Source organism: Tasmannia lanceolata, unplaced genomic scaffold, assembly GCF_043159265.1.
Source record: "Tasmannia lanceolata isolate RefF3 unplaced genomic scaffold, GAP_Taslan_0.1 ptg000015l, whole genome shotgun sequence".
NCBI classification, from domain to species: Eukaryota; Viridiplantae; Streptophyta; class Magnoliopsida; order Canellales; family Winteraceae; genus Tasmannia; species Tasmannia lanceolata.
In genome coordinates this window covers 59227696-59239760 of record NW_027518692.1, presented here as the reverse complement: position 1 = coordinate 59239760, position 12065 = coordinate 59227696, and the positions used below count along the sequence as shown (strand labels likewise).

General features: G+C 39.1%; 1 protein-coding gene across 2 annotated transcripts; it reads left to right on the top strand.

Moving 5' to 3' along the window:
• Window positions 1-2400: 2400 nt before the first annotated feature.
• Window positions 2401-11048, top strand: LOC143846288 (bidirectional sugar transporter SWEET6b-like). Of its 2 annotated transcripts, XM_077354719.1 has the most exons (7): window positions 2401-2555; window positions 2717-2753; window positions 3918-4134; window positions 5394-5555; window positions 9192-9311; window positions 10121-10320; window positions 10776-11048. In XM_077354719.1, the coding sequence occupies exons 1-6, from the start codon at window positions 2513-2515 to the stop codon at window positions 10301-10303; spliced, it is 762 nt and encodes a 253-aa protein (XP_077210834.1). In that variant the 5' UTR covers window positions 2401-2512; the 3' UTR covers window positions 10304-10320; window positions 10776-11048. The 2 variants fall into 2 exon arrangements, with proteins under 2 accessions (XP_077210834.1, XP_077210835.1); XM_077354720.1 differs by lacking the exon at window positions 2401-2555 and having other exon boundaries at window positions 2735-2847.
• The last annotated feature ends 1017 nt before the right edge of the window (window positions 11049-12065 follow it).

The following is a 12065-nucleotide window of genomic DNA, read 5'->3' as shown; positions in this document are numbered from 1 at the left end:
TAGAGTTTCCAAGTTGCACTTACTGGATACACGGGGGATTTACATTGAGTATAAGTGTATGTCTCGGAGCATGTGAAGTCCCTATGTTTAAAAATTCTGACCCATGTGAGACCATATTTTGCGGATAGCAATTGACATTCCCACCTTAATTTGTATTACTTTTCTATATTTTTTTAATTCAAAAATGCTAATTGGATCCGTTGATTCCAATCAGTGATTCAGTTCTGGCCCAGTACTTTTGATCCTACCTTGATCGGATGATCCTAGCCTCACGATCCACCAAGCCTCATTTTAGGTTGGTGCCAATAAAAGCTAAAGTGATGATATTTGTAGCCCTTTATCTTAAGGATGGATGTATGTTTGGCATGAGGATAAGACCATGTTGGTAGCCTCTGTGGTCTTCAACAAGATCAATGGTCTCGATTACATATACGCCCCACTGTGGACCTAAAAATTAATCCTTATACGATTGATCCCAATAGTCATTGTCCTCCTAGTGGGGCTCTTTTTAAATATCAGTGAACAGAGACCTAATTAGGGAGATTTGCGGGGCAATTTTGTGTGAAGCCATTTCGCGGCTCACTTTTGCATGAGAGAACAGCCACCTTACATGAATTAGAATCAATAAGATGAAATATGCTAAAAAGTGAGCCTGTATGGACGTTCTCTTATGCAAAAGTGAGCCGCAAAATGACTTTCTTCAAAATTGCTTAGCAAATCCCTAAAATTATAGAGATGATTGATTATGTGGTTGTTTCTTTATCTACACATAGCTCAAGGGTTGTTTCAACCCTTATAGGGATGGTCTCATGGATAAACTTACATAGAAACTTGGTCTATGATCCATTTCCATAGTCGTTTCAAGTTTCAACCCTTATAGGGATGGTCTCATGGATAAACTTACACAGAAACTTGGTCTATGATCCATTTCCACAGTCGTTTCAACCCTTATAGGGATGGTCTCATGGATAAACTTACACAGAAACTTGGTCTATGATCTCAGAGTTAGGATTACACGTGATTTTCAGAGCAAGAAGAGTAGCCATCAATTTTGATGGCATGAGGCTCCCGCCATTGCGGGGTCTGGAGAGGGCTAGATGTACGCAACCTTACCCCTTCTTTGCAGAGAGGCTGTCTCTGTGATTCGAACCTGTGACCACCAGGTTACAATGGAGCAACCTTACCGCTGCGCCAATGCTCGCCCTCTATGCTTTTAGTATATAGCTTAAACACCAGATAATTGTGAGCCGCAGTTTGATAACTAAGATGAAAGTGAAAAAAAATAGCTTAGCTTATAGAAGCACAAAGATGGAAGCGAAGCAAAATAGGGAAGCCACGTTTCGGATGAGAAAAGCTATAATTTCCCTTCTTAGAATCAGCTATATATAACTTTGTCTATTTAAACCGTATTCCTCTACCAAAATTGGGACAAATCAAAGAATCTAAAACCCTTGTCTTTGGATCTTTCTCACAAGTCCAAACCCACCTGCCATTCTCCTACGTGTGGGATTTCTCGTGGCCTATAATGGGCTCCTTCCTCTTTTGTTCAAACTATAATGGGAGGCCTCTGAATTCACAACTCAGCCTGGCCTGCAAATCTTCCAAATATAGTGGAAATGATGAAGAGGCAGTCTCGATCCTTTGACTCGTTAAAAGGTTGTGTGAAGTGAGGCTTGCTTTGCACTACTCCTCAATCAAGACTTGGTGATGAAAATGCTTCATGTTGAAGACACGCACTTTCCATGTATTACCATTAATAACCTATTATATTGTGAGACATTTCAAAATGATAAATATTTTGGGAAGTGATATATTATTCGCCTTGTTCTACTTCGGACAGCCTCCATTAGCGTATTTATGAGTACTCTTTTACATTTGATGGGGGCTGTCCAATGTAAAAAGGTGCGAGTATATCATTTCCCACAGAAGTACTCAGGAGCGCAACTAATATAGCACCAATTTGATGCATGGCATATCCATAGCAAGGCCTAACAGATAAATGGCTTGGATCATTTAACAAGTGGGGCCATTTGTACTTCTATTGCCGCTCATCTTTTGCTTTGAAAACAGGAAATGATATCAGCAAAACCATGTTTTAATAAATGCACAAACCCAGCTCGTCTTTTAAATGATAAAAGACAAGAAGGTTAATGCAAATATCAAAACATAGTTGTGCTGATATCATTTCCCTTGAAATTAAAAATGTGAGAAACATCAAATCTAGTAGTTAATAAGTAGAAGTTGGAGGGCAAATACAGGCTTTGGCGCTGTCTGCATGGCTTGCATGCATGCAATGCAAAATAACAGCATCTGTAGACCAGTCGCATTTCGCCAAACGAGTCTCTTAAGGATAAACACGAATTGAATTTCTTACCTCACATTAAACTCCAAACACTGATTCCCGTAAATCATTGATTTCGCTCTCGAACTCTCTCCCCGTTTTAAATCTCTACTCCCACGTTCATTTTCTCTATTTCTCATTGACTCCCTTTGAAATCTCCTTCCTTTGGATATGGTCAGCTCTAACACAGCTCGGAATCTAGTCGGCATCATCGGTAATTTGATTTTATTTACAGTCTATTTTTGTCTCTTCCTCATTTTGTTGTATTTTTATTTCTCCTTGATTCTTTTTTCCTCGTTTTCTTTTCTCTTGTTTATGAGCTGAAATTGGTTTTTTTTTTCCCAATTTTGTAACTTGGTGAACTTTCTTTTGCAGGAAATATTATATCCTTTGGATTATTTATCTCCCCCGCGTAAGCCTGTTGTTTTACACGTTCTTGTTGAAAATTTTGTTTACGTAATAAGTATGGAAGCTGTTCCAGAGATCCAACAATTAACTAAGGATAAGTGAGCCCCCTTATTTTACCATGGACGCCCCCTTATAGTCATTTTATGTCTACTAATGTTATCTGGTTTCAGTCTTAAAACAACTAAATGAGGCGCAATCTCCCTTGTTTTATTTAAAAAGTTATAAATATAAATTTCTATGTATTTATTTAGGGATTTGCTAGCAATCGTCTCAGAAGGCATTTCGTGGATGGACTGTTGCATGTGAGAGCAGCCACGTCATGAATGAAGACAAAATCTTCTGAAAAGTGTGCTCTCACATGCAACAGCGCATCCTCGAAATGCCTTATGCGATGGACGCTAGCAAATCCCAATTATTAAGTGCCCTTTATAAATAGAGAAATGATATTCACACTAAATTTATAAATAATTATTAAATGCATGGCTTATAAATAGGGAAATGGCATTCACAATCCCTCGTTTTAAATGTCACTCTCCTCACTTTATTTTGTATTTTTTACTTGGCAATTAATTATTTCTCAAAAGCTATCAATAGCGAATCAGAATAATATTTATTAAAGTGAGTAGTCTCATTATTAAAAAAAGAAGAAGAGATTTTATATGTTATTCGAGCGCCAAATCTAGTATTTTTTCAAAAAGTACCCTGGCCCCCACTTTATAGGATGATCCAAGCCATTCATTTGTTGGCCTTGGCCGGGGTGGCCTGTAGACAAACTACAGGTGCATTTAAAATTGGGAAATGATATTTACGCCCCTTTCATCACCAGGGACACCCATTTGCCAGTGTACTTTGCAATCAAAGCCACTGGATTTTTTTGACATAAAGTACATCATCTCCCTTTTTGCCATTGATGCACTGACGTTGGGTGTCCCTGGTGATCAAAAGGGGCGTAGATATCACTTCCCTTAAAATTTCATAAATGCAAAGTTCTTTATTAATGTAAGTTTATTCTTAGCTATTGAATATATTTAAAAAAAAATGTTTTTCAAAAGAGTATTCTGCCTAATTGATAGCGGAACCAAACAAATCCCTGCAAACCACATGGCATATGGAGGGTAGTTTTGCGATTTTTAAGAAAAAAATGGAAATCTCACAAAATTGATTGCAGGCCAACGTTCTACAAAATATGGAAGAAAGGATCCGTAGAGCAATTCTCTCCAATTCCATATCTGGCGACGCTTCTCAACTGTATGTTGTGGGTTTTCTATGGCCTTCCCATTGTCCATCCACACAGTCTCCTCGTCGTTACCATCAATGGAATTGGCCTCGTCCTAGAGTCCATCTACCTCTTCATGTACTTCTTGTACTCTACCAAACAACAAAGGGTAATTAATTATCTTCTCAATAATTAGATATACTTCTTAATTATTTATATATATTTGAAAAGGGAAATGATATCGGCACAATCATATGTATATTTTGATATTTTCACAAAACATCTTGTCTTTTAGGATTTAAAGAGCTGCTAAAAGGTTATTACATTCCCCAAAAAACTCTCACGAGCTAATTAAAGAAGAAAAGACTGTTGGGTTTGGCAAATATCAAAATATGGTCGTGCTGATAACATTTCCCATTTGAAAATTGCTTAAAAGATGGTGGTTGTTAGGTTGCTTCCTAACGGTCACTTTTTGGACCTAATTGTGTCCCACTCGTACATGATTGGATCTGTTGATCATTAGGAAAAGCTAAACGATTGATTTTGTATCTTTTATCTTATACAAGGCATGTTCGTTCGGCATGGGACAAAGACCATCTGAATCACATAAAGGTCCCATGTGGGACCAAAAAGTTGATCATTAGGATTGACCCTGATGGTACTATCTACATTGTCCGCTATCTATAGGTCTATATATATTTTAGTGAAATTATGATCAAATTAAGTATGTGGCGATTTATCTATACGAAATGTGGGTGGAGGGACCGTTGATCTGGACTGTCCATCAGCAAAGGTCCCACTATGGATGGATGGCTTTGAGAAAATCCAATTGATATGGACAATCTTAAGCATTTCACCCTTTTTTTTTTCCATTTTCACACTTTGTTATTTCATGGTGGCCCCACTTTCTTCCATTTACTGTTATGGGTTGCACATATTCCCCCTTTTTTTTTTTCCTATGCACACTGAAAATAATCCACAATCTACAAAATGGATACAAGGATTTTAAAATTCCAAGATATTACAAGCTAAACCAGGATTTTATAAGCTAAAACTTTGACTACATTTAGGAATGTAAAATACAGGATTTTACAATCCTGGATTATAAAATCCATGTATCCAAACGACCTAGGAAATTCCATGAAAAAAATAAAAAAGGGAAAAGGGGTATAAAATACCGGGCTAAAAAACATTGCAAAATCTGTCATTTTTCGCTTTCCTTTCCACAAGGGGAGGCAATGGATCCAATGTGGCTTTGTGTTAACCAATTAATACATCGATTTCAGATAAAAAAAATTTTGTGTGCTTATCAACTATTGTGAATGAATTATATGCTTAATTAATACTTTCTACATGGGTAACCTTATTTTTTAACTTTAATAAAATAAGTTAAATAGTCTAATATCTTTTTTCTTTTTTTTTTTTCAGCTTAGAGCTTTGAAGTTTCTTGTGGCAGAATTGATGTTCATGGCTCTGATAGTTGCTCTTGTGCTTAATCTATGTCATACCCACAAACAACGTACATTGGTCGTCGGAATCTTGTGTGTATTCTTCGGCACCTGCATGTACGCCTCGCCGCTCTCTGTCATGGTTAGTACTCAGCTCTCATTGTTCTTCCAGAAGGCATTTCTCGGAACCGCTATTGCATGCGAGAGCAGCCACCTTGGATGAATTAAATGTATCGCCCAACCAATGAGGCTGCTCTCTTATGCAACGGCCTGTCCGAGAAATGCCTTCTGTGTTGGTCCCTAGCAAATCCACCTCCAGCCCCCCCAATCCTTCGCGCCCGCGGGCCTACACACACACATATATAAGAGAGAGAGAGAGAGAGAGAAGGGTTGCTATCATAGCTCCGGATGTCCCTTATATTGCTTCGGGCCCACATGTTTTGGGTGATCCTAAGCATTCATCTGAAAGACCCCATCATGGATGGGGTGTGTAACAAAAATCAGCTTCATTGGATTATTTTAGTGTGTTCCCAAATATGATCATTTTCCCCCACCACAAATGGAAGGGTTAGGATGATCCAATGGAGCTTATTTTTGGTACACACTCCATCCATGATGGGGCCTTGATGGGGCCTTTCAGATGAATGCTTAGGATTAGGACTGCAACTCGGGTCGGGCGGGTCGGGTTTTGGAGAACCCAACCCTACCCGAGAAATATCTCGGGTCGGGTTTTTTTTCGGAAAACCCACGATTCCCAAACCCGGCCCTACCCATGATAAATCTCGGGTCGGTTCGGGTCGGGTCGGGTTTTTTCACGTTGACGCAAATTTTTAAGGAAAATTCTTGTTTGGCAAGGCAACTCAACTCATAGAAGCAGAAATTACACTCACATTACACTTGAATCAAACAATGATTTAATTATACTCACATCACACTTGAATCAAACAATGCTGTAATCAAACAATGTTGTAATTACAATCAAACAATGCTGAATCAAACACTTGAATCAACTCAACTCATAGAGGCAGAAATTACACTCACATACAGTAACAATGGGTGCGTGGGTTTTCACTTTTAACTTTGGGATAATTACATTTACACCCCCTCTAGTTTCTGACACATCCACTTCCACCCCTATAGTTTAAAACGTGACAAATACACCCCTGTAGTTTCAATTTGTTTAAGGTTTGCCCCCTCAGCTGAAGGTTCGTCCATAGATTGAAGGGTTAGGATGATCCGACGGAGCTTATTTTTTGGGCACACCATATCTATGTCAGGACCCATCAAATGAACGCTTTGGATCATCCAAATAATGTGGGCCCCTACCCGAATCCAAACACTACCAAAAAATCATCCAAATAATGTGGGCCCACATTGTTTGGATGATCCAAAGCGTTCATTTGATGGGTCCTGACATAGATAGGGTGTGCCCAAAAAATCAGCTCCTTCGGATCATCCTAACCCTTCAATCTATGGATGAACCTTCAGCTGAGGGGGCCTACCTTAAACAAATTGAAACTACAAGGGTGTATTTGTCACGTTTTAAACTATAGGGGTGGAAGTGGATGTGTCAGAAACTAGAGGGGGTGTAAATGTAATTATCCCTTTAACTTTTAACTAACAATAGAAAAAATGTACATACTATAACTTATGTAACTCGGGTCGGGTCGGGTCGGGCCCCTTCAAACCCGGCTCGACCCGGGATTCATGCGGGTTTTTGAATGCTGAACCCGGCTCGACCCGAAACCCATGAAACCTGAACCCGACCCAGGCTATTTTCGGGTCGGGTCGATGCGGGTCGGGTAAAACCCGGCTCGAGTTGCAGCCCTACTTAGGATCACCCAAAACATGTGGGTCCACCATGTTTTAAGCGCTCGAGTGCAGGTAACCTTACCTGCACTCGTGTGTGTGTGTGTGGAAGTGTGTGTGAGCTAGAGCTCATATAAGCTTATATCAGCTAGAGCTCACATAAGCTTATATGAGCTAGAGCTCGCAAACATAGAGGGCCCACATTATTTGGATGATCCAAAGCATTCATTCGATAGGCCCTCATATAGATAGGGTGTGCCCAAAAAATCAGCTTCATATGATAACATAGTGGGCTCACATTTTCTACTCGATAACATTATCTACTCCGTCGGCCAAAACACAGTGGGCGCACATTGTTTGGAGGATCCAAAGCATTCATGTGATAGGCCATGACATAAATAGAGTGTGCCCAAAAAATCAGCTCCATAGGATCATACTAACCCTTCGATTTGTGGAAGTTAGAAATGGACAGTTCTTTAAAAAAAAATGGACAGATTTGTGGTGGTTTATACCCGTCCATTTTAACTTCCACAAATCGAAGGGTTGGGATGATCCTATATATGAAGCTGATTTTTGGGCACACCATATCTATGTCAGGGCCCATCAAATGAATGATTTGCATCACCCAAACAATGTGGGTCCCCATTGTATTTTAGGTCGAACGAGTAGATAACGTATCGAAAACATTTTTCCATATATATATATATATATATATATATATATATATATATATATATATATAGAGGAAACTGTTGGTGAGCTTAAGCTCACCAAACTTATGGTGAGCTAGCTTGCCCAATCACATGGGTCCCACATTTTGGGGAGTGATCCAAACCATTCATTTGCAAGGCCTTATCATAGATAGGGGGTGTACCAAAAATCAGCTCCATAGGATCATCCTAACCCCTCCATTTGTGGAGGACAAAAATGGACAGACACAAATTTGCCCCATTTTTGTCCTCCACAAATGGAGGGGTTAGGATGATCCTATGGAGCTGATTTTTGGTACACCCCCTATCTATGATAAGGCCTTGCAAATGAATGGTTTGGATCATCCTAACAAAGTGGGCCCCCATGTGATTGGGCATGCTAGCTCACCAACAGTTTCCTCATATATATATATATATATATATATAGAGAGAGAGAGAGAGAGAGAGAGAGAGAGAGAGAGAGAGAGAGAGAGAGAGAGAGAGAGAGAGTGTTGGTGAGCTTAAACTCACCAAACTTATGGTGAGCTTAAGCGCCCAATCACATTGGGGCTTACTTTGTTAGGATGATCCAAAGCATTCATTTGAAAGGCCCTTACATAGATGGGGTGTGTACCAAAAATCAGCTCCATAGGATCATCCTAACCCATCCATTTGTGGAGGTCAAAATGGACAGACATTATTTGTCCACAAATCTGCCCATTTTTGTCCTCCACAAATGGAGGGGTTAGGATGATCCTATGGAGCTGATTTTTGGTACACACCCTATCTATGATAGGGCCTTACAAATGAATGGTTTGGATCACCACAGAAAATGTGGGACCCATGTGATTGGGGCGCTTAAGCTCACCCTAAGTTTGGTGAGCTTAAGCTCACCAACACTTTCCTCATATATATATATATATATATATATATATATATATAATTTTTTATCTTGGAATTTCGCACACGGACACGGTGATTTTATTAGAAAAATCGAAAGGACAAAGCCGCCCAAATAAGCTTTCAGGACAATATTATATTAAAATGAATATCCAGTAGATATATAATTGTTCCACTTCAAAAAGTAGTTGTATAGTTGTTAATGGCTAAATATACATGTTTCTATTATGAACCATAATAAAATACATCTTTTTGGTTTTTTTTTTCTAGAAATGTAGGCAATATGAATTCATGAACCTTTTGAACAGCTTATTTTCATATTTCCATTAAATTACACGTTAATTATTAGGGACAAATTCTTTTATTTATTTATGTTGCAGAGAATGGTTATAGAGACAAAGAGCTCGAGATACATGCCGTTTTATCTCTCCCTCGCCAATTTCCTAAATGGTGTTTGTTGGACAGCTTATGCCCTTATCCACTTCGACCTCTTCATCTTGGTAACTATAATTTTTTGAAAAGACATTATTTGGATCGCAGGAAAAACATTTCTTGTGGATTTTTTTTTCCCAAATCCGTTTATTCCGACGTAAAATGGAGGTGTAAAATTTGTTTTACGTCCATTTACTTCGAAAGAAATGGAGCCTTGATATAAAATGGGCATAAAACAAATTTTAAGTTCATTTTTAAGTGGAAATGGGTGTAAAAATTGTTTTACACTATCTTATGTCCGAAGAGAAACGAAACCTAATAAAAGAATTTGTATCCACAAACTAGAGGGAGACGATATTGATGTGGCTTACTTAGATAGATATCATTATGAATTGGAGATTCCTGCAATTTGAACTTGAATTGGGGTGGTTCAATTAATGTGAAATCAGACAATCGGAAAAACATGAAACTGGATAAAAGTTTTTACTTTCCAAAATTTTCCAAAAATTCCTGAAATCCAAACAGGACTATAAGAAGAAGGAAAAATGGTACAAAAGTGTATCACATGAGTCATATATGTACATGCTCCACGCGTATACAAACATGAACACAAACATAGATTTTGTATTCCATTATTCTGCATCTTAATCGAACAGTAACCAACACTTGATCGTAGTATATATTGGGCATTGAACCATCTAAAGATCAGATTTACCAAATGAATGGTTTACATCAATCATGGTAGGCCCCATATGCACTATTAAAACTAGGAAACATGACAATACAATGCATTTTCCATTCAGAAAGAGTGATAAATCCAGCATTAGTTGATTGGCAATGCTAATTACAATTTAATCTGTTTCACTACTAAACACAGATTCCGAACGGATTGGGTGCACTTTTGGGTGCATCACAGTTGATTCTCTATGGGTGCTACTACAATTCAACTCCCAAGGACAACGATCAGAAGCCGAAGGCGGAGTTGCAGCTTCCGATGTCGGCTTCCTCCGTGGCACCCGGTGGTGGACCCACCGACGGGCACGCTGTCAACTTTCGTTAGATTCCTTTAATCACACCGTATGCTGTGTCTTTCTATTTTGATCTTAAGAGTTTTATATGGTGTAAGCCCTTATAGTCTAGTATTTTGAAATATATTGTACGGCTAATAGCATAAAATGATCGAAACCATCCATTTGATGGGCCACAACGTAAATACATTATGCCCTGAAAATCATTTCCATAGGATGATCCCAACCCACCGATCTATAGAGGTTTCCATAATAAGCATGGTTTCTCTATAGATCGTAGGGGTAGGATCATCCTATGAAAATGATTTTTTGGGGCACAATGTATTTACATTGTAGCCCATCAAATGGAAGGTTTGGATCATCCTATAGTGTAAGCTTGCCGTACTATACTTTTTGAAAAATACTAGACCATTTGGGCTTACACCATATAAATCTTGCAATTTCTTTCCTTTCTTTCCTCTCAAGGTTTATGCGTTGGTTTCTCTTTCTTTCTCTTTTGTGTAGCTGTTGTTTGGCATGTGGGAGACACTTACGGTTGTTCACGAAGAAGTTGTGGTACTCCGAGTTCATGAAGAAGTTGTTCACGATAGCATTTTCAACTTTTCTTCCTTGGGAAACACTTACGGTTGATAAATAAGTTAGACCTCATTCTTGTCTCTTAATTTTCGTTTAGCTCTCTGGATCCTATCCCCCTCCCTTTGTTGGGCAGACTAGGAATCAGATCTACCAATTAATGAGGTAAACGTTTTGATTCCTAACTCTTTTCTTTTCCATTTTCATTCTTGTCTTTTGGAGCGTTTTTGGTGAGTTCGATGATGGGATGGTTTTGATTTTATAGCTTTTCTGACCCCCTATAGTAAGGGGGTTGCACCTTCGCCTTGGTGGTCTTTCATAGCGGTTTCACATTCATGACCTCAATTTCAAAAAGTTTAGCCAAGTTTAGCCTCCGTTTTGTTTGACTTGGGAGGGGACCCAGCCCTCTAACATTGACTGAGGGGTGCAACAGGATGGTCTCATGGGGCTGATTTCTTAGAGAATGATGTTAAGAATAAGAAATTCCTAAAATGTACAGATCTTATGTTTCCCGATTGCATTGTATTGTTCCTTGGGCATGCAAAACCCCTTCTTGCAAGTCACAAGCAAAAGAAAAAAAATGAACCCCACACCAACTAAAACTGATACCTAAATGAATTCACACAAGGGCTTAAAGACCGGACCGATCTCATACTTTTCTTCATTACTGCAATGCGCCAGTACATGTTCTATTAACTGCACGAGTGTTCTTTAACAAGCGTGCGCATACGGAGGTCTCCTTCCCTCCACTCCTGGGGACCCTGCTTATAGTGCTTTTGTAAGTTGTCTAGATCCGATCGGTATTAATTTGGGATCCTATGACAGGGTCCCAAAATGTGTCCATGGATCCTAATAATGTGTCTAGATTCTGTCCGTCTTGTGGGTTACCACAAGCAACCCACCTATGTGATCCCATTCATATTGTGGATCTTTTCAACAAGAACAAGGGCTCTACATTTCATTGACCGAAGAGGTGTGGGTTCAGGTGGTTGGTGAAGCACCACAGAGTGGTTGTCGGAGGCTGTCAAATACATTGTAAGGGGAGTGCAGTAATAGTTTTCCGAAATGGAAGAGGGAGGAGCGACCGGGGCTATTTTATTGCCAGAGGACGAGAAATTAGTACGGGGTTGCAGGCAAAGGCGTTAAAATGGAGGAGTACAGAGATATGTGTGAACTACCTATATGGCTGCAAGAGACAAGAAAAATGAAGGTTTTTTACGC

Bases quoted from the DNA above. Each gene is read 5' to 3' on its own strand.
- LOC143846288 (XM_077354719.1), top strand. From the start codon at position 2,513: ATGGTCAGCTCTAACACAGCTCGGAATCTAGTCGGCATCATCG. The intron at 2,556-2,716 runs GTAATTTGATTT...TTTCTTTTGCAG, and splicing joins GAATCTAGTCGGCATCATCG to GAAATATTATATCCTTTGGA. The intron at 5,556-9,191 runs GTTAGTACTCAG...TTTATGTTGCAG, and splicing joins CCTCGCCGCTCTCTGTCATG to AGAATGGTTATAGAGACAAA.